The 22,439-nt window shown below is 46.1% G+C and overlaps 1 protein-coding gene across 1 annotated transcript in view; it reads left to right on the top strand.

Annotated features, from left to right (window-relative positions):
• Nucleotides 1–20,941, top strand: part of LOC146870074 (junctophilin-4-like) — a 954,768-nt gene extending 933,827 nt beyond the window's left edge. The window contains exon 6 of the mRNA XM_085627709.1: nucleotides 17,259–20,941. Coding sequence (XP_085483835.1) covers nucleotides 17,259–17,339 — 81 coding nt within the window. The 3' untranslated portion in view covers nucleotides 17,340–20,941. The remainder of the gene's footprint in view (nucleotides 1–17,258) is intronic.
• The last annotated feature ends 1,498 nt before the right edge of the window (nucleotides 20,942–22,439 follow it).

Here is a 22,439-nt window from a genome sequence, read left to right as displayed (position 1 = left end):
TGTTGAGGGTGAGGAGCACCTGGCTGTCAATGGCATACGAGCTGATGATGAGGTGCTGTGCGCATGTGATGGTGGAGAGGGGGGTCCTGGACACTCTGTAGATTGACATGCTGAGAGATGACACCTGTGCCATGTCCCAGATGATGACACCATACTACATGCTGAAGCCTTGAGTCCCACTCCCATGCCCTTGCTGGGCTACAGAGCCTGTGGGGAGTATTAGGGACGTGACCTGGTTGGTGTGACAGGGCCATATCACAAACACGTACCACCCACAAAATGCCTTGCTGCACTCCTTACCCCAAATGTCTTTTCACCATGTCTGTGCATGTAACTCTGATCCAGCACAAGTTGCAATACTCATGAGGAATAGCAGGAGGGCAATGATGACATGAGCAGACGACAGCCGCAAGAACCTGTGGAGGCCAGACACACAACAAGTCAGCGAAGAGCTAGTAATCCTCAGACATGTACATGTACTCTACAGGAATTATGTTGTCACCATGCCCTTAATAAATTTAGTGTCCCAGCTAATATGTGTGGAATGACATCATCACTTGAATGACACATCAGAACACACCTCCAAGTCACTTAGCACACAGTCAGCTCGACACACACATTGCAACACATACCACACAAGGCTCAAAGCGTGCACACTCAGACACAGGGACTCAACATCATGAGAAGAAGTTGCGGATAAGCTGACTCCGGATGTCCTCATCCTCATCCTCACTTGCCCCGTGCCCGAGCCCTTCATACTCCACGGGTGGATGATCCTGCTCATCCGGATCAAGGATGAGTGGCACGGCCTTCTCCACTGCCATGTTGTGCAGCATGCAGCACACAATGAAGATTTTGCAGACCTTCACCGGGGCATATGGGAGGGCGCCGCCAGTCTTGTGGAGGCACCGGAATCTGCTCTTCAGGAGTCCAAACGTCCTCTCAATCACGTGCCTCGTCTGCCCGTGGGTGTCGTTGTACCGGTGTTCTGCGGCTGTTCTGGGGTTGCGGAGAGGCGTCATCAGCCATGGCATGTTGGGATAGCCAGAGTCCCCTACATGGAAACATCATGTGAAGAAGTGGGTCAGGAGATGCCGAAGATACAAAGATAGCGCTGAACACAGGACTAACAGAGTATACCCACCAACAAGACATGCTCGTTCCGCGTGCAGCTGCAGCATCATTTCTGGGACCCTGCTACGCCTCATGATGTATGCATCGTGTGCGGACCCTGGAAAACGGGAACAGGCATGGGAAATCAGCATGTTAGCAAGACACACCACAAGGGCATTAATGGAGTGGTAATGTTTTCTGTTTCTATAGGCTACCTCCTGTGCCTGTGGTGGTACCAAAGCCACATGTGTCCCATCAATGGCCCCAATTACATGAGGCATCCCTCCCAGGGCATAGAACTCACCCTTGACACCTGTCAACTGCTCACGAGTGGGAAAATGGATGAATTCATCCAGGTGCACCAACATGGCTTCTATAACATCATGCAGGACACGGCTGAACATTGTCTGGGACATGCCACCGACATCAGCTATGGTCAATTGAAACGTGCCGGTGGCAAAAAAATGTAGGGCTGCCATCACCTTCATCTTGGGGGTCAGAGCTGTAGGATACCTGTGTTGTGGTTGGAGGTGTGGTGCAAGCCGGCGGGTCAAGTCCTCTATCAACTCTTGCGAAAAGCGGTATCTGCGTATGCAGTCATGTTCACGCATGGCATCCAGGGCTGGCATTCGTCTGGGGAGAGGCGGTGCCCTGCAGAGATTTGGAAGGAATAACGAAGAGTGAGTACATTACCACACCAATGTCACTGAGGTGAGCACATGTTCAACAGCTAATACACATCTGCTTAATACAGAGTCTGTCCTTTGCAATACATCCAGGACACGTGGGCCAGCCAGGTGATACTCCTACGAAGAGCCAGCCACAATAGTTGCATGGCAATGTTGACGTGACATGCCATTAAAATAGCTGTGTGCCAGTTTAAGTGACAAGCCAGACACATTACATGAGTGACAGACATCCACATATCAGCATTAGAAGGATGTCATCTCATACAGACAGCTGGCGGGAGTCTAGACGCACAGGTCACATGTCATCTGGAAAAGGACAGATGACACACATTTCCATGAAGGGGTACATGTCAAAAACTGATGACACAGACATTGAGAGAACGCAGATATTGCCTCATGTCAGGAAGTCATCTTCGAACCATCATGACACATGTAACGTGTGAGTCCACATGTGGCGCGTATATGTGTGTCATGCACATATGCACACAGACACATGTTGGATGCTGCAACAGCAGATGGAGTTGACGGAACACCAACGGAAAGCTCATGGGAACACATGACACACACATGACATAGTCACATCGTGGCACGCTGGAGTCACATGTCAGGTGTAATTATCCGTGTACCTGGCATCAGGGGACAGTTGCGGGTGTTGCTGACTGTGCCATACCAGTGATGCAGTGTGAAGGGGAAGTGTGCCACGTAGTGCCCCATCACACATGAAATGTGTAAACAGCTCATCACACATCTATTGTGCCACAACATGAGGAGACATGTGCCACATCACTGCCTGACACACCTAGGGCCTGCACGAGGGACTGCACTGACAATGACTTGATGTACAGCCTTGTGCGAGTCTGACACCTCCATTCCTTTCATGTGCGCCTCCTATCACCAGTGTAAGCTGTGAAACGCAGTACACATGCTCTGAGGGCGTGTGTGTAGGGCCCGTACTCACGCGTGAGTATCTGCCGTACACGTGTGAGTACGTGCCGTATCACTAGGCCCTACGGTACCCCCAACTATTGTGATAGGCACGTACTCACGCGTGTACGGCCCGTACACGCGTGAGTACGTGCCGTATCACTAGGCCCTACGGTACCCCCAACTATAGTGATAGGCACGTACTCACGCGTGTACGGCCCGTACACGCGTGAGTACATGCTGTATCACTAGGACCTACGGTACCCCCAACTATAGTGATAGGCATGTACTCACGCGTGTACAGCCCGTACACGCGTGAGTACGTGCCGTATCACTCGGACCTACAGTAACACGACTATAGTGATAGGCACGTACTCACGCGTGTGCGGCCCGTACACGCGTGAGTACGGCCCGTATCACTGTAGTGATGGTGCCCTAGGGGTACGTGTGAAACGCGCCGTACCTGTGTGGGGATTTAAGAATTACAATGGGGACACATGAGGGACAAGTATTAGGGCCTAAATGCATGCTGGTTGTCATGGATACCGAGTTTCAAGTTCAAAATTTAACATCATGTGGTCTGGAAAAAGCAGTTGGCCACATTATACATTGTTGCAAAGTGGTTGTTGACTTGACATGATGCTGCAAAATCGAAAGATGCAAAGGCTGTCACTGGTGTATGTTTAAAGGGATTGGAGGAAACGTAGGATGCAAATGAGTCTGATCAATCACTCTGTACTCCTGTAAATGAAATAGGCCAGCAAGGCAGATATAAGGCAGGCAGAACCCATGAGAGGGCACTTGCCTGCACAACATGTCAGTCGATACCACTGCTGCTGTATTGTCTCCCTCTGGCACCATGTCAAGGACTGTGGAGAGGGCCCAGCCTTTCACCCAGGAGGAGAACGAGGTCCTGCTGGATGTGATCCTCCCACGGTACCCCATGCTGTATGGTCGACCAGGGGAGCAGGTGAGTGCTGACTCCACTACCTTTGCCTGTGCACCTGTATTGTGTTGTGTCTGTCACTTCTGGCATTGTGGCCAGGGGTGACAGACATGCAATGTTGGTTGGAGTGGGTCCCGGGAGGGGGGGGGGGGGGGAATGGCTTATGTCTCTCATGAAGGGCTTGATGTAGTTCATGTGTGCACTCCTCACTTGCACTGTGCTTACTGTGACATTCACTGCATAGTGCATGGCACATTCCGCCAGCCTAATCCTCTTGGGCATTCTTGTTCTATTGTCCTGCGGTGATTCAGTGGACACCCCGGTGTGACAGGTGACTGCACCCACAGATGTGTGTGAGAGTTGAGTGGAGCTGTGGTGAGAGTGGTGAGAGTGTCCAAATGATGTGTACGCCCCCTGGACATTGATGTGTGTGAATGTTTCTTGTCATGTGGGTGAGTGTCTATGTGGAGTGTTGCACCACAGCTGCATGGAGGAGGCAACTGCTCAATCCATCTGATGTGTGAAGTAAGCCGTGCTGTGTGTCTGACTTGCTGAGCTAGCCCCACACCTGTGACCCCCCCTGGCAAGTGGCACATGTGCAGAGTGAGGTTTGCATCCGCTGTTGCCAATGGCAGGTGATTGATGTGTGCCTGTGTGTGTCTGTGTACTCTGCTGAGGTTTCGTCAGTGGCATGGGGCATGTGACTGCTTTGCGGTGCTGTCCATCAGCCTTGTGTTGCTTGGGATGCACAGTGTGTGCCATGATCAGGGATTGTTTTGCACCCCTCATGCCACCTGTGTACTTACTATGCCATGTAGTGCATTGGTGCGTCCCCAGTGGAAAAAGTCCCTATGACTAAGGTGCTATTACTTGCCAGCATACTATGCCCTGTTCAACAAATCTAAGATGTTCAAATGTGTGTCTCTGTGACATGGTGCAGGTGTAGTGATGTTGTCCCACTTTGTCATCCACACAGGTATCCCCCTACCACAAGGGGAAGATCTGTAAGGATGCCGTCAAGGCCGTGCAATTGGTGGAGGGTTGCAGTCGGCACCTGCCACAAGTGAGGAAGAGATGGCAGGACATCCGATGTTTGTTTGTGACCAATATGTTTTGGCAGCCCTACAAGGTGATGTCGTGTTGATGAAGCTAGTTTTCAAGCACAGTTATTGTAACCCTGAATAAGAGGTGTCACTTCTTGATCGGTATCAGTCACATTGACTCAGGTATGGGTGGGTGTGTGCGGGAGGGGCGTACATGTTCAACCCTGATGTTTCATTGCCAGTTCTGACTTGTGTGTGATGATTCGCAGTACAGAAAGTCATCGTGCAGTGCCCCCGTGATGTTGGCCAGAACTTAATGTTCGTGCTTCATTGCCTGTGTCAGTTTTTGACAATCATGTATCCTGCTTGTACATTTTTGCCACCTGTGTGTGGTTCAGATGCTACACAGTTGTGACTTTGTGTGCTGACATCTGTGGGTACATTCTGGCTTGCCATGAGGGGGAACCCACAGTACAGCTAGGCTTTTTTGCTAAACAATTGCAGGCCCATTAGCTTATGCATTGTCCTGGGTGTGGACATGTGTGCCACTCCAGATGACAGTCAGTAGGTCATATGTGTAGCCAACTGTGTGATCAGGTGACGGATAGCCATGTGACAAATGACATTATTCAAGTTGTTACTCAGAGAAAATGTCCATTGGCACTCACTACACCTGTCAACATGTCTCAATGTTTCATATGCTTGACCTTGTTGTTTGGTTGTGAAGGACAATGATGTGCCTGCATGACAGATGTCTCCCAAGGAAGTGCACAAGACACCACCTTTACACTTTCCAGGGACACGCTGGCACATTTTAAAGTAAGGCACAGTTTGAACAAAACTTGTTTGGAGTTCATACATATACATGTTCCCACAGTGTGCTAGCATTTGGGTTCGTCCTTGGTTGTTGCTGATACCAACTTACGAGTGTCAAGTCATCCAGACCACCCTGGTGCCATGTATATGCACTTACTGATACGCCATTTCTGCCTAACAGTGGCTGATTTGAATGAGTCTGGCAGCTCAGACAATGACTGTGTACATGTAGTTTGGTGTGCACCTCCTTGTGTGACTTCTGCTATACAGACACATGTGTGTTGTGTTCACAGAGTGCCACATTCACACATGCTAGACATGTCCATTGTGTAAAGGGTTGTGATTCTCCAGGAGTCACAATGTATTTCTTTGGGGTGTCAAAAGTACTCACAGGTCTCTGAGTGTGGGGACACCTTCTGCATTGGCATGTGGTATTTGGCCTTTGGTGCGACAATACTGTTTGTTTCACAGTGAACAAGAGGTGGCATGCCTTCATAGTCTTGCTGTGCTCAACTGATCCCAGACACTAGCTTCTCATGATCTTGTGATTTCAAGTTATTTGCTGTTGTGTCCTAATTTTCATTGTTTGCAAGTGGCATGGTGGGTCAAGCAACTGGGGAGTGCAGGGCTTACATATGTGGGGAGTATCCTAGATATTACTCATGATGCCTATCCTGATATGCACTGTTGCCTATTTTGTTTGGACTCATGTGTCAGATGTATACAGGTGACTGATTTTTTCCTGTCTCTTCACCTTGCCCACAGCATCATTGGAGGACACCGAGGGAGACACCGGCACGGACGTGGAGAAGGGATCGAGCAGTGGTGCCACCACTGCTGAGGAGTCGGTGGAATCTAGTGGCACGGAGGGCGAGGGGAGTGAGGCGGAGGACCCGCCCAGTACCAACACTGACTACGAGGCAGACGGGTCCGAGGCTGAGCTCCCAGAGGGGGCGGAGGCTGCTCCCACAGCTGAAAGCAGCAGTACATCTCTCGCCGCCCCCTCCATTGCCATCACCGCCCTCCCACTTGCTCGGGTCCCTTCTGTCCGTGCTAGGCCACACCGTGTCTCCTTCGTGCCAGGCACCGCACCCCCTGCCCCTGTCCCCCCTGCTGCCCTCACTGCCGAGTCTGTGGACATTCAGCGGCAGTTGCAAGTTGGGCAGACATCGATCCTGACTGTCCTCAATGGCCACACCAGACTGCTGACCCAGATGGTGTCGAACATGGAGGGCATGTCATCAGCGATGTCTGACCAACGGATGTTGCTGAGGTCCCTGGACTCGTCACTGACGGCAGTAGTGAGTCACCTGCAGCGCTGCGTCCCCCCCTACCCCTGCCCCATCCACAAGTCCCACACCCATGCCTGTCCCAAGCACACCAAGACATCCACACACACGCACCCCACCAGACAGAAGCAGCACACCACCACGTAAGGGCAAGCGCACACCTCCTGACACGCACACTCAGGGGGAAGCAGGCAAACCCACTGGGTCTGGGGCACACAAGCAGGCACGCAGCCACAGTCCTCGTCCACATGACTCACTCCCCAGTCCCTCCGATGTCACTCCCCTTGGCTCCCCTGCCCCAGATTCGGAGAAGGAGGCCTACTTTGCTGGGCTGGACCTCAGCCCCACTAGTTCACCTGGACGCAAACGGTCAAGGCACTCCACGGGTAGGGGAGTTAGGTCCCCCAGCCCGTCCACCACCTCCCCCAGTAGCGCTGCAACCCATCCCTCCGAACCCCCCCCTCCTTGGGGCCTGTTGTTTATCCGGGTGCAGGGGAGACGCTTGAAGAACTGGCAGAAGTGTGCAGCGCCGAGCTCGCCTCCACCTTTGGCGCTGCCCCACCCCCTGTGGTGGAGTCGTCCGTCCCTGCACCCACCACCTCCTGTCCCTGCGGTGCCTGGTCCTTCCCCACATGATGCCCCCCCCCCCCCCCCCCCAGTCGACGACACAGTCTTGTGATGTGCAGGCAAGCTAGGGGAGACGCATGGCCATGTGTCGTCCCCCCAAGGACTGATGATTTAGACTGGCCATTGGCCTTTGTGAATAGTCTCGTTTACTCATTATTATTTTCATGCTGAATAAAGCATTTTCTTTTTCGTTTGAAAAGTCTTGCATTTCAGGTATTGATGTTGATGCCGATGCTACAGGAGTTGGGGTTGTGGGCATGTGTTATGTTTCAGGGAAATGTTGTTGTCTGCAGCTCATGGGGTGGAACCTGGTATCTGCGTGCCATCACAAGGTCTCTGCAAAGATTCTTTGTTGTGTATGCTCTTTGTGTTTGGAGACATTGTCCCAAGGAGTGTTCCTTCCTCTGTGGCACCTGACATCTCCCCTGCAGAGAGTTGCACAATTGTTGTGTTGCCCTGTGTCTACATTTCCTTTGTTGGTGATGGATCCCTTCAACTCTGGCCATGCCTGCTCAGCAATGTCTCCGGCTGCATCGTCTGTGCCATCCTTGGTACTCACTGTACTTGTGTATAGAGTATTTTGCCATGCCTTCATGGATAAATTGTCCCTTTTCCGCACAATGCATGTGTGTAATCCCAGCCTAGTACACATATGGTACTTGTTCTGCTAGGTATTTGAACACCTGACTCACAATTGTGGCCATTGTATCTGTGGGAACTCCACCCTATTCCTTCCATGACAGACAACATCTTGGTGGCTAGCCCAGCACCTGAACATTCCTATCAGTTCTGGGATGTGTGTGACAGTGTGTGTTCTCTTTGGCTCTCTTAGTTTATTAGGCAGTGACATGACTATACAGTCTTGTGGCATGATCTCAGTGTGTGTATTGTGCTGCATCTGCCAGGGGTGGGTATGCATGTGTTATTTGTCCTCACACCCACATGTGGTGTGTCATGCAGTGGGGGAAAGACATCCATCCTCCTGGGAATGGGACACTGCTGTCAGTGATGTGTTGTTATGGCACTATCATCATTGTCCAAAGTTAGGGATACGTACATTCACCCATGGAGTTGTGGTCATCTGATAATGATGTACATCCCCCCATGTCTCTGTCCACTGCTGGGAGTGATGGGCACCCACCCCTCACATGTCCCTGTCCACTGCTGGGAGTCCTCTGCACCCACCCCATGTCTCTGTCCACTGCTGGGAGTCCGCTGCACCCACCCCCATGTCTCTGTCCACTGCTGGGAGTCCTCTGCACCCACCCCCATGTGTCTGACCACTGCTGGAAGTGATGGGCACCCACTCCTCACATGTCTCTGTCCACTGCTGGGAGTCCTCTGCACCCACCCCCATGTCTCTGTCCACTGCTGGGAGTCCTCTGCACCCACCCCCATATGTCTGTCCACTGCTGGGAGTGATATGCACCCACCCCTCACATGTCTCTGTCCTCTGGTGATATTCTTCTCTACCCACCCCCATGTCTCTGTCCACTGCTGGGAGTCCTCTGCACCCACCCCCATATGTCTGTCCGCTGCTGGGAGTGATATGCACCCACCCCTCACATGTCCCTGTCCACTGCTGGTATTCCACTGCACCCACCCACCCACCCACTTGCTGTGGTACACTGCTGTCCTGGGCATACACCACCCCCAATTTACAGCTGATGTGCTGCACCAAGCCGTACACCTACATCCGTGGCGTGTGTACACCTTGTATCCATCATGTAATGGGACTGTAGGGGTACACGTGGTACGGCCCGTACCCACGCTCTGGGGGCGTGGGTACGGGCCGTACCACCATAGTGGCGGTGATGTAGGGGTATCCGTGGTATGGCCCGTACCCATGCTCTGGGGGCGTGGGTATGGGCCGTACCACCATAGTGGCGGTGACGTAGGGGTATGCGTGGTACGGCCCGTACCCACGCTCTGGGGGCGTGGTTACGGACCGTACACGTGTACCCCTACATCACCACTGCAATGGTGGTACGGACGGTACCCACGCTCATTGTGGTGGTGACGGGTACGCGTCCACGCCCACTTCCGTTGTGGCGGGACGTGGGATTGGTGGACACGCCCCCCAAAGTGACCAGACCATGGAGGTAATTAATGTGCAGGATGTATTAGTATTTTGTGGGGTGTGGGTTATGTTTCCTGCCCCTTGCGCCCCCCCCCCCCTTTGCCCCTGGGGGTTGTTCTGACCTTCTGCGGCATCTGCGGCGGTTTCTGAACACGAGGTCGTAGGCTATGACGGCCGGGATGACGCGTAGGTTGGGGTCCATCGGTGTTCGTCGCGTACCGGTGCTCCTTGTTCGCGTCGTCCTCAATTTCCCAGCAGTTTTTGGCTCCTGTAAAAAATGCTACGTGCGGAGTGATGTCGGCACGAATCGTACTTGCTGGTCCGTAAAACGCTGCCTGACTCCGTCCGGACGTTGCGTATGCGCCGTCCAGAATCAGATTTGTATGTATTTTTTTGCCGGTCGGTATTTTTTACGACTCGTATGGAAATGGTATTTCTGTGCGAATCGTACTTGCGAGTTTGTAAGGTGTTTTTCCCGGGTACGAGTCGGACGGAGAAAACGCTCCGTACGACCATTTGTACCCGGGTTTTACAGGATGGGAATCGGCACATAAGTAAGTATATATATTATATATTATATGTATATGTTTAATTAATGTTTTATTAAATTATATATATTAATTATTAATTTTAAACATTATAAAATATATTTAATTACGTTTATTTTATTTATAAGTATTATTTGGTTTATTTTACATATTTTTTTAAACTAAAGAAAAAAACGATATTAGTTAATAACGATATTTTTGACATCGATATTTTATTTTCGATATTTTTGTACTTACCATGTTGTAGATAGTATGTCGATATTCTTGACATCGATATTTTTATTCCGATATTTTTGTAGGTCGATTATTTGACATTCGATATTTTGTCAGTGATCCCTCCAGATCACAGAACGCAGCCGCACGCTTCCTTTCAAATGTATACACTTTGTGGTTCCCGCACCACTTGCAATCGAAGAATTCACATGCCGAATCACGCTCTGCACTAAGGCGACATATTTCCAAGCACAGGGTTCCTTGAGCTGCAAACGGTGTAGAGCTAGCACCAGCGATTTGGGCAAACTCCGTTATGTTCACACCAAATTGTCCATACCTACAACAACTTGTCACGAAGGTTGTAACTTGTCATGAACAGTCTCACAGGGCCTCAGGACTTTTGGTCAGGGGTCGAACGTCTTCTCATGGCTCAGTTGCTCACAAGAGACTTTCTAAAAATGTCCTTCTTCTCCAAGGTGTTCTCTTCCTTCAGGATCCCATCCTCATCGCCAATTTTCAGATGAGAATACACAGGACATGAGATTTGAAGAAGGTTTATTCAGCTCCTTACAATGACCCCTGGCATCCCTGATCCTCAGCAACTGTCTCTAGCTCTCTTTCTCGGAATCCAGATTCCAGAAGTAGAAGCAGCCAAGTTTCTGGGAAAGGTAACACAGAACACAACCGAGGGTATCTGCGGCTCTTGGTTCCAGGTCCCATGATTGTTTGGCACGATTTCCTGCTGCAGCATTTTTTTAAATAATAAAACAAAAGGTTTGAGCTGCACTTTTTTATGCAGCTAACATCACACCAAATACTGTATTTTGTGTTCCCCAGAGTATATGTGTTGCAATGATGGATTGTGGTCAATGAGGTAAACCAAAGTAGAGGTTTATTTGTAGGTTACAGGATGGTAGTTACAAGTAGATGAGTTAGTTCAGGTTGATACAAGGTCCCACCAGGAGCTGCATCTCTGCTGCTCAGCCCACTCTCCCCAACTGTCATTCCTCCAGAACCTTTCAAGAATAGGGAACATTGCCCATTGCGCATGTATAAATAAATAAATATAAAGCTAGAACAACGCACACTGCTAGGTACATAAATAATGGAGGGTAACTATGTCAATATGAAGGGTACATTAAGTGCAGTATTGTTGATGATATCATAAGTCAATACCAAAATGAAATACTCAATAGAAAACCCATAATCAGGATGTGCGTTCTCATAAATAAAGAAAGAACAACTTAGTGAAACGTTGTCCTTAAAACATGGAAGAATGGTTAAACACCAGATACTAATAGTGTATAAGGAAAAAACACCTTTGCAGCCACATTGCCACAACATGAAAAAATGGCAATAACATATACATGGATTAAACTTCTAGTAAGGAGAGAATAACTGTAATAAGCAAAAGTTTCATTGAGACACTTATTCTCACTTTACTGAAAAACATTGTAATAACTGTAATAAAGAAAAGCCAAAATTTCAATGCGACACTATTCTAACTTAACTGAACAACGTTCAATAAAAGAAGATTGTAGTATCATGAATATATCAGCCTTTTTTCCTGAAGTGCGCTGTGAAAACTGTGCTACTAATCTTCCAAGTGTCAAGTGTCAGCAAACGCGTTGAACATAACCGATGTGACCAGCCAAAACATGCGTTCCATTTTACACGCTGACAGAAGAACACAGAATTTAACACATTCTGCACAGTCACAAAACTTGCCGAGTCGTTGAGTAGATTGCAGCATTTCTTAGGTAAAGGAACTATTCCATGAGCATGACATGAAAGCGGCACTTTGGAGTTGCGTGAGAGCGCCATTGAATTGGACGGCATCGTTGAAGTGAAAGGTTACAGTAGAAATCAAGATGGCGGCACGTATGGAAGAAAAGAGTCGAGTGGCTCACGGCGAGAACGTGCTCTTTTGCCTTCCGTGAACAGAGTAAAGTCCAGGACAGAACGTGCTCCATTATTTTCACTCGCGACACCACGATACATAGGTAAGTGGCGCATGGCAGCCTCACAATGGATTAAACAGTCGCAGGCGCGCGCTAAGACGTTGAGCACCAAACTGTTTTGAATGCTTGGCGTGCGCGTGACTTACAGCAAATTTAAATTCTGTCAATGTTATGACTTAAATACATTCCCAAATAAACATCGTCCCAAAACTCACCGATGATGAAACTCGTGGTTGGCTGCGCCTTCACTAAAATCATGAAAAATGTCTTCAAAGTAAGCACAACTGACACTCCGAGAGCACGAGTGTAAGCCTCCGCTTTTAGCATATGTTTGGTTAGAGTAGTAAAAGCTGTCAAATGCTCAGAAAGAGATTAGAAAGTCCGTATTGCACACGAGTAAATTCCCTGGATGTCACAAATTTCTAGTAGGTAGAGAATTAATAACGGTTTGCTCACCGCAGGATGCTAGTAGTGTACACTTATTGTTAATGCTGGAGAGACACATATGTCAAATAATAATTTCAAACTGGTTAAATAAATTTCATTGAGGAGCGTGAAGCGCCCAAGGTAGGCTGTCCGGTTGATGGAGGACACTGGTGGGGCAAAGATGGGCGTTCTTCTCCATATTTCCAAGTTTAATTTTCTTCAAGTAATTTCTGTACAAATAGTCTTGCTGTAGATTCAAATATCTTTACCTCAGGTAGACAGGAAGCCAGTACACGCAGGTTTATTTTATCCAGATCGTCGCCAATGTTGCAATGATGGATTATAGTCAATGAGGTAAACCAAAGTAGAGGTTTATTTGTAGGTTACAGGATGGTAGTTACAAGTAGATGAGTTAGTTCAGGTTGATACAAGGTCCCACCAGGAGCTGCATCTCTGCTGCTCAGCCCACTCTCCCCAACTGTCATTCCTCCAGTCCCACAGGCACACCAACATTCCACACAGTCATCAGGCATTCCAACGTTCCTTACACACACTCATGCATACTGGCTAAGCAGCAGGAAATGTAAGCACAACAATATGGCTTATTAATTATGAGCTGCACCTTTGATCCAGAACCAAAAAGGTTCTGGCCCCCAGCCACACAAACACGTCACATATGTATCACACTTTCCCATCTGATATTCTGTATATTTCCCTGTTTGTTGTCAAAATACCAATACTATGTTTCAAAGGCACTTCAAAAGAAGATTTTAGGAAATGTTCTCTTGGGTGGTTGGTCAGAGACACTTTTTCTGACTTTTCAGCTTTTCATTCTTCTACACAAGACAATTCTTTCAGCATGGCCATACTATCTTTTTCTTGTGTGTCTCTGCAGATAACTGAACCTCATTTCAAATGGGCTGCCGCTGAGACATGCCTTTCTCTCCAGGATGAACGGAAAGACACTCTACCGAGAAGTAGCATCGCTCAATTCATCAACTTAGCCTCAGAAATCATACAACTCAACCATTAACTTACCTCCAGATTGTATGGATTTGCTTAAACTGATGTTCTTTCTTGTGGCAATCCAGTGGTGTTTCACCATTATTCTCTGATGCTGCTGTGATTGTATCATATTTGTTTCAGTTTTAATTTTTTCCACCCATCAGTTAGAATGAAACTTGTGGCACTAACTGCATCACATAAAAGCCGCTACATTTTCGCTGTTCAGGTTACCAGTATGCCTGTTTTATTTATTACTAGGAGACTGCCATCTCCTTCATGAGAGCTTAGCCAAATTTTACGAAGTCTTACTCTTTATAAAGGCCCACATGAATCAAAGCAAAAACCGGTCGCAAACGGGCAGATTCTCAGAATCTGCCCCTTTGCTACCGGTATTTTTGCATTTGGGATGCATCATCCCAAATGCATAAATCACAATTTAAGTAATCTCTAAATTTCGGTTACTTAAATTGCCATTGCATTTAAGTAATCGCAAATTGAGATTCCTTAAATACAAGTCATTAAAGTAAAAAAACTAGCGATTTCGCTAATAGGGGGCACAAATTACCATGAAGTTGAACTTCATAGTAATTTGCTAAAATTTTGAAAAATGCACCAAAGTGCATTTTTCAAAGCTCCATTTTACACACACACATGCCCTTGGGGCATGTGTGTGTGCAAGATTTACTCTTATGCAGATTTCAGGGGTGCAACAGGGTGGCCTTTTGACACCCTGGCACCCTTGAAATTGCATTCTCAATTTGTGATTCTCTAATTGAGAATCGCAAATTGAGAATGTCTTCCCATTCATTCTTATAGGAATGAATGGGGAGGTATTCCTTAATTGCGACTCGCAATTTGCGAGTCGCAATTAAGGAATGTTTAGAAATCGCTATTTTTTTAAGCGATTTCTACATGCATAGCCTTTTGCTATTCCTTATAAGCGAATCCTTATTTTTCGCTAATAAGGAAACGCAAATGGCATTGTTGATGCATGTGCCAGAAAGTCGTTTTCATTTTTTACGAGGTGAGTAAGGTTGCATTTTGCATATCCTGAAAACTATTATAAGGGTCACTGGAATTGTGAGACAGTAAATATGCTTTTTGGAAAGGCAAAGTATGGTACATATAATGCGATTAGGGCCAAATTAAGGAGCACATTCTGTAGCCCTATGCTACATAAATACATAGGTTACCTAATAAAGAAATATATACATATTCAAATTGTTGTTCACCAACCCTTAATTATTTTCTCTTGCATGAAACCCAAGGAATGCATTTATATTAGCACTGTCTTTCTTACCTGTCAGAGTAAAATATGTTGTTTAAGTCATATAGGATGTTGCAAATAGTTATTTTAATAATATTATTCAGCGTGTCCAAGTTATGTTTTAAAACCTGTCTTTGGTTTATGGGTAATCTGTATTCAGGCCACAAGGCTCTTTGAAGCGTGTATTTCTGTCAAGAAACAAACTTGCAGAAGAATACTGTAAGTTACATATTTAATAAGCAGGTATCTTACAAGAAGGCCCTTTCAAATTAAAGGCAATGATTGTAAAAATACTAAAGGTTTAGCATTCTTCAAAACTCGAGTGCCCTCTTGAAATAACTCCTGCTTTGATAACAGTGTCTGTGACGTAAACAGGAATTTGCTTGACAATGTAAACATTTCATGGCAAAGAAAACCTTCTATCCGTACTGTTTGAATCAAGTTTAAATATGTAAGGTTGTTATGTCCTGTGGCGGACAAAACCCCTCCTCAGTCTATCAGCTGCAGATATTAACAGCATCGGGGAAAATGCACACCTCTTCATTGAGCGAATTAGGCAACCAAAAACTGAAACATTACCAGTTGACTGCATTCTTTGTGCACCATTTTAATAATATTTGAACCATAGCAGCTGGATTTCTTTGGGGGAAAGGGGACATTTGTGAAATATTGGGCAGATAGTGGCAAGTGTAATGAAAGGCAATATGGACTGGCCACAAATCGCATAATTTCATTGGCCTTAAAAATGACCTGTATCTTACTAAGATAAAGATGTACTCAAGCCTTATCCAAAAGTTATGCTCAAAGTAGTGTGAGATTTCCACACCAGTTTCATTGGTTGTTATGGCTGTGTCTAGAACAGGCGTCTCCAACATGCAGCTCAGGAGCTACTGGTAGCTCGCCAGTGCCCTGAAAGTAGCTCGCTGAATTGCAGCCCAGCACAATGCTTAATTCAGAGGGTCTACGCTAGCCATATTCAAGAGGGTCACTTTACAAGCACAAGACAAGATATCTTTTGAGTGTGTCACCCCAAAACAGAAACTGCATATTTTATAGAAAAACATGTTTTCTGAAATAAAAAAATGCTCATATTTTGTATAACACATTTTATTGAGTTTTGGATTTCAATAGTAGTCTCAATAGATGTCTCTGCAGTGAGCATAAACAAAAGAAGAACGGAAACCATAGAAACGTAGATGCACCTCGGCATATCTCCACCACGTCCCCATACCCTGTATGTCCAGTGTGTGTTTCCCAGTCTGCGTCCTACCTCCAGTTAGTCAGACTTGGTCCGGGGTGGTTGTCCCTTATATGTGTGTATCTCCATGTCAAGGGATTCGGCCATGAGTAATTGTGATCCCTCGATAGTCTGCCCATGGTCCCCATATTTTAATGTATTTCTTGGGCCATCCTCAAGCTTCGTAGACTGCCCATCCCATGCAAAAATCCATTCTCTAGCCAATTAAATGTTCTAAGTGACGGGCAATGTCTCGCTTGACCACTGTGAGTCCAGCCAGAGGAGTGATAGTTTGTATTTATTCCAGCCCATGGTTGTGTTGATGTGTATGATGGCGAGTTTGGGATTCAGTGGTGCGTACCATCCCAGCACCCCCACTTAGGCATGAGATCACCTGGTTCCATAAGGGGCTATCTGGGGGGCAGCTCCAGGTTGTATGGGGTAAGTCCCCACAAGGGGCTAGCCAACAAAAGGAGTCATGGGAGGCTGTTGAATCCATGTCCCGTAATTTTTGACGTGTGAAGTACACCCTGTGGAGGTATTTCAGCTGCACCAGCCTGCACCTGGCATAGATTGTTCGGTGTCACAGGGGAGCCCTAGCCCAGGCTGAGCGGAGGGCCCCAAATGTGTCAGGAGTCTGGTGTATTATCGTGCAATATAATGGTCATACTGTGCGGTCCCCCAAAGCCCCTTCTAGCAGTTTTGCCTTCAGGGGGAGGAATTTGGATAAGTTCTCCAGTCACATGTTGTAGGGGGTCACGGCATGTCAGAATTGCAGATAAAGGAAGAATTGACTGAGGTGAAGGTCGAACTCAACTTGTATAGTGTAGTAGGATTTGAATATGCTCGTGTTTCAAAACAAAATGACCGAAAATCCAAAACGTATTTAAGCTACTCTTTGAACGATAGTTCATCCAGAGTTGGATACATTTATAGTTTTTACTATTTTCTTTTCCGCTGTGTTCTGTCTCATTTTTGTTGGGACCGGCATAGATTAGCACTTGGACATTTCATAGACAAACTATAAAACGATGTATCTTTCTACTTTCTCATCTTCTCTCCCCTCTCTTGCAGGTGGCCAGTCCCCTGGTGGTTGCTGCTGTGCTGTTCGTCAACATCGGCCTAACCTGCCTCTTCTCCCACTTTCTGACTTGATGTGAGGAAGACAACACCTTCTCTACCCCTCTTAAACCTCTCTCCAACCTTTCCCCTCTATTTCCTTTCCCCTGCCCCCCTCTCTACTCTAGACTGTTTACATATGAAGGGCTCTTTATCAGAGATTTTGATCTCTGGAATGTGAAAAAACCCTGATATATTTGGGGATTTTTTTTTTTTTTTTTAAATAATGTGCTGTTAGGCATTAACACTGGTGGAAGGTAGGGGAGGGGGGCTCCAGGGAATAATACCTCGGTCCATGTCCCCGGCAAAGCATACTGAGTATGGTGGGGTTGCTGTCACCAGGGTGGCACAGCCGTGGGAACTCTCATGAAGGCAGGCGACATTGACGGAAGTGGCTGCTTTCACCAGAATGAGATGCAGGCAGCTCAGGGCATTCTAATTCGATTTGGCTGCTGACATCATCGGTCTCCTCACCAAGTTAAGGTGCACTAACAGCAGAAACTGCTCACAAGGTGGGGTACAATGGCAGGTGTCTGTTAAGGGTGGGGTAGCACAACAGGATGGAATGCTTTAACCAAAACGGATGGGCAGGGCAGTTTCATTTGGGTGGAGGGCATTGTTTGAAGGGATGGTATCATGATCCCGCAGCAGGATGTGCCCATGGATTTAGTTTGGTAGCTGGGTGAGACCTGGCGTTGCATAGACCTACTGGCTTTTTGGGTGTTGGAGAACTCTTCCTCCCCTACCAACAATTTTTATGTAACCTCCCAATATTCCCAAGTGCAAATTCTGATGCAAATGAGGTAGAACTCACTGCTTACACCCCACCCCCTTGACCGAAAGTGCCCTTCTTTCGACCCCCTATCTGTCTTCATCCCCCAATCTGTGGCCTTTAAGACTTTCCTTACTTTACACCCCTTTTCATTCTCTGCCCCCTTTCATATTCCTTTCTGACCCTTTCCCAACTTCCTGCAGACTGAGCACATCAAATGGTGGTTATAGCGCCTTCCTACGATTTGCGTGGAGAATGCTGCAATTTAACATGCCTTCAGTGGAACGAAGAGGACAGAGAAGGACTCAAACTATGAAAAACAACTGAAACTCAAAAAATATCACCAAGGGGAAAGCATGTTCCCTTATCACCTCCACCGTCTTTCCACCCTAAAGACCCTGGAATGAAATGCTGCCTATGATTGCCTGGTAATGTGAGCGGAAACTCGTCGAGGACTATCCCAGCCGCTGAAGTGACCTCCATTGGAGAACTTGTTTGATGGAGGTGGAACCTCTGGTATTACCTTATTAAACGCCACCAACATACGTTGGCCATCATGGTTATCGAGGCTTACATGGGTGGTGCACTGTAAATTGATCGGTAGCATGCTTGTTTTTATTTTCTTTACCAGGAAATGCACACCCTTGGTTCTATTCTGCCACATTCTCTCCCCCACGGGCATCTGCTTGCCAATGCCACACACACACACTCACACTGTTCATGTTCATATACAAAAAGAAACGGAGCCTATTTGTAGACCATGGTCTATCAAATTATTGCCATTATGTGCAAAGTAGGACATTCCATTCTCTTGGGGTAAAATAGGGTCAGCAAAAGTCAGGCTGACCATAACTCACAACCCCCTTGCTTACACTACAGGTTGTTTATAACAGCTACTGGAGGATGAAGCTTTTATTCCTAGATACAGTTCAATCACCTGGAGACAGATGGGATCCACTATTTCTAAAGATGTTATATAGAATGCATGTGGACAGCTTTCCCTTACCCTTCAAGATCCTATTTTTACAGAATCTGAATAATTTTTAATGCCTATGTTATTAAATCTATTGGAATCTATGCTACAAGGGAAAATAGTTATTGGCAATCAATACTTTTACATTAGGGGAAAATATGAATTCCCTGGGGCAGGAATCTTATTGCAAAAACAAAACTATGGATGTGGGTGAGAGAGGAGCCTTTTCTTCATAGAGAACAATACCTTATATTAGAATACAATAATAGTTATTCTATTAAAATATAAAATGTTTATTCTAGTAGAAAATATTCTATTGAAAGATGAGTTCTAAATTACAGAAGATATTTTCCACTGAGAGGGTACTATTGCTATATGAGACAGTAAATATAGTAGCACATGATTAATCCTTCATGTCAAAGATTAAAATATTTCCCATAACTAAGGGGAAAATATTTAATTGACATCTACATTTCACTAATTATTGCCCAATTTCACTCCCCAATTACAAACGCTTGCATGACCTGGACCCACACCACAGTCAGCGGCTGGAATCTCCCCAATATCCTTGTCTGCACCCACTTCTCCCGCATGACATGAAATCCTCAAATCCAAGCAAAAAATTCTTGACTTCTGGAATGTTCTGTGTGTGTTTCAAGCGGAAAACAACTAAATTCTTGTTTATTTTGTGTATTTTTCCACTTTTCCTGATTTGATTGATGGTTTATGTTATAAAATCCTACCTATGTCTCTTGTGAATTTACAAATAAACACATTTGCTTTTGGTTTCTTAACTGCTGCATCTCAAAGGCTTGCGTTGAAAATAAATGCATTTTTTCCACGAAAAATTATTTTAAAAAATGTTTAAAAATACTTTAAAATATTTAAAAATTGATTTTGAATGGTTTACATTCTTAGTTAACCGTAAAAAAAAAGTTTTTAAAAAAATGGCTGAAATTTGTTTGTGATCTGCATGTATTGGCTTGTGAGGGGATAGCCTGCTGTCTCCCATCAAAAAGATGTGAACCACACACTGACAAAACAGGAAACACAGGGAGACATGGTCAAAGGTGAAAAGCAGTAGAGTGGTGGAAGAAGGCACATGGTGTTAGATAGAGCAGAGTACTGGACAGAGATGAGAATTGGGATAACATTGAGGAATATATATAGTGCTAAAAGCTGTGGGGAGAGGGGCGATGTGAAAGTAGAGAGACGAAGTGGAAGGGGGAGAATTGAGATTGATTGGAAAAAGTCAAGGTGGTGAGTAGATTCAACAGTCTGTGAGGAGAGGGAACAGACTGGAAGCGCAGAGGACAGATGAGACCTGCTAGGGCAGAGGTAAGATGAGACAGAGGGAGCAGAACATAGAGAAGATAGAGTTAGCAAAGAGAGGAGAGCAGACAGAGGGGCAAGTAGGAGCAGAAAAGCATGTTCAGTGGAGAGAGAGATAGTTGTGAGTAGGCAGAAGGAGGAGGAGAGAGGAGACAGAAGGTAGACAGGCAAGAAGTGAGAAGTAAGCAAACAGGCAAAGGAGAGCGTGCAGGCATGGGAGAGAAGAGAGAGTAGGTAGAGTGAAGAGGACAGGCAGAGGAGAGTAGCAGTGGACATAGGGGAGAGCAGAGAACAGGCATACGAGAGATAAGCATAGGTGGGAAGGGTGGGAAGGTGGAGCGCGTAGATGAGAGAGAAAACTGGCAAAAGGTAGAGGCTGCTAGCAAAGGGGGAAGGAGAGAACAGTGGACAGAGAGGGAAGAGAGAGAGTGCAAGCAAAAGTGTCAGGAGCAAGTAAGTTGGCAGAGGACTGAGGTAACATAAGGCATAAGGACAATTAATAACAGCAGATTGACTTTTTATTTCCTGTTGCTGTCAAGGGTACCTTTGAATTTTCCTAATAAAGTGTCTTTACAGAATATGGCCTAGTGTCTTATTGGTGTCTGACTAGTTCCCTTTCACAGCTATAGATTCCCCATCACTCTGTTCCCAACCTCAATTTTGTCCTCTCTCTTGTAATAGTTTTAGGTTAATCTCAAGCTTCTATCCACTCCTCAGATAACTTCTGAGGCAAATCATGGCCACTTTTGTTCAAACTTTTCTGGATCATCTCCTGGCTGTCTGTGTCCTTTTTAGATATTTGGCCTCCAAGACTGAACAACACTCTAGATTGGGTCACCAAAACTGTACAGCATGCATTAAACGGGATCTCCTTAAAATGACACAATACACCAGTTTAGGCTTTCCGAAAGGCACATAATTCCCCTAATGTGGTCTCCAGAATTGGACACAATTTGACAGGAAAATGGGTATTAGTACAGAAAAGGGTAATGTCAAAGGTTATGTTAAGGTGCGGAGAAGGGATAAAAGTAGACCATAGAGTGAATGGATATTAAGGAAAGAGGGCTCCAGATGTCTCCCCCATTGTAGTTTCAGTCTTTCTGCTGGCATGTGTAATTGAAGCATCTTCTCTAATAGTAACAAACTTAAATCCATCCCTCCCATTGGACCCACTACAAATTATCCACATTTATATTCACGTTAATCCCTTTCTGTCAAGTCTGCCAAGATTACTGGGATACTCTTTGTGTTTTGATACTTAGCACCTTTCTAATCTGATGTTGCATAAACTAGTGTCTCGCTTACAAGTATCTTTCTCCTGTAGTCCATATTCTTCCTTAAGCTGTTGGAAAGTCTTAGTCCCACCCCTGTAAAATATTTCACCCTTTATAACACAGCCATTCTCTCTCCAGCTCTTAAAGCCAATCACTCACAGGGCCGGGTAGATCGCTGTTGGTGCCTGGTGTGACAATCTCTGGAGGCGCACTCCCCTTCCCCCCCAAAGACGTTCTCAACAGATCCCCTCACTATCACCCTCCAATAATGCCCCTCATCTCTCCATAGCCCCTCTCTCACAAGTATGTCATTTGTTTTATAGTGCTACTCATACCAGTGTAAGGTGTCAGAGCACTTTACATCATCCACACATTATACAAAGACAATCAATCATACGTGTGTAGGCAATGTTACATAAGACAATAAGAGCTAAAAAGTGTACGAGTCATTCATATTGCCGGGCAGTATATTTTAAGAGTGCTTGGTCTGGAGAAACACAAAGTCAGGATTTAAAACATAGCACAGTGGCTTTACTAATAACAATTTATTTCTACCCAAACAAACCCTTTATTAGCAACATTAAGAACATGAAAGACGAGAAAAACAAAATTCTAACCCGTACTATGTAGGCTGTATGCAACTGTTTGATGACAGTTCATAGTTCACTGTGCTACACTAGGGTGTAACTTATGAACTGCAATTAACAAGAGGATCTCTCCGACAAAAACAGTAACCGACTGAGCTATCTACATAAAATACAATTCTGTGCTCTGCATAGTACACG

Source organism: Triturus cristatus, chromosome 1_1 (assembly GCF_964204655.1).
Source record: "Triturus cristatus chromosome 1_1, aTriCri1.1, whole genome shotgun sequence".
In the NCBI taxonomy this organism is placed as follows: Eukaryota; Metazoa; Chordata; class Amphibia; order Caudata; family Salamandridae; genus Triturus; species Triturus cristatus.
The sequence above is the reverse complement of the archived record's forward strand: the minus strand, read 5'-3'. Positions and strand labels throughout refer to the sequence as shown.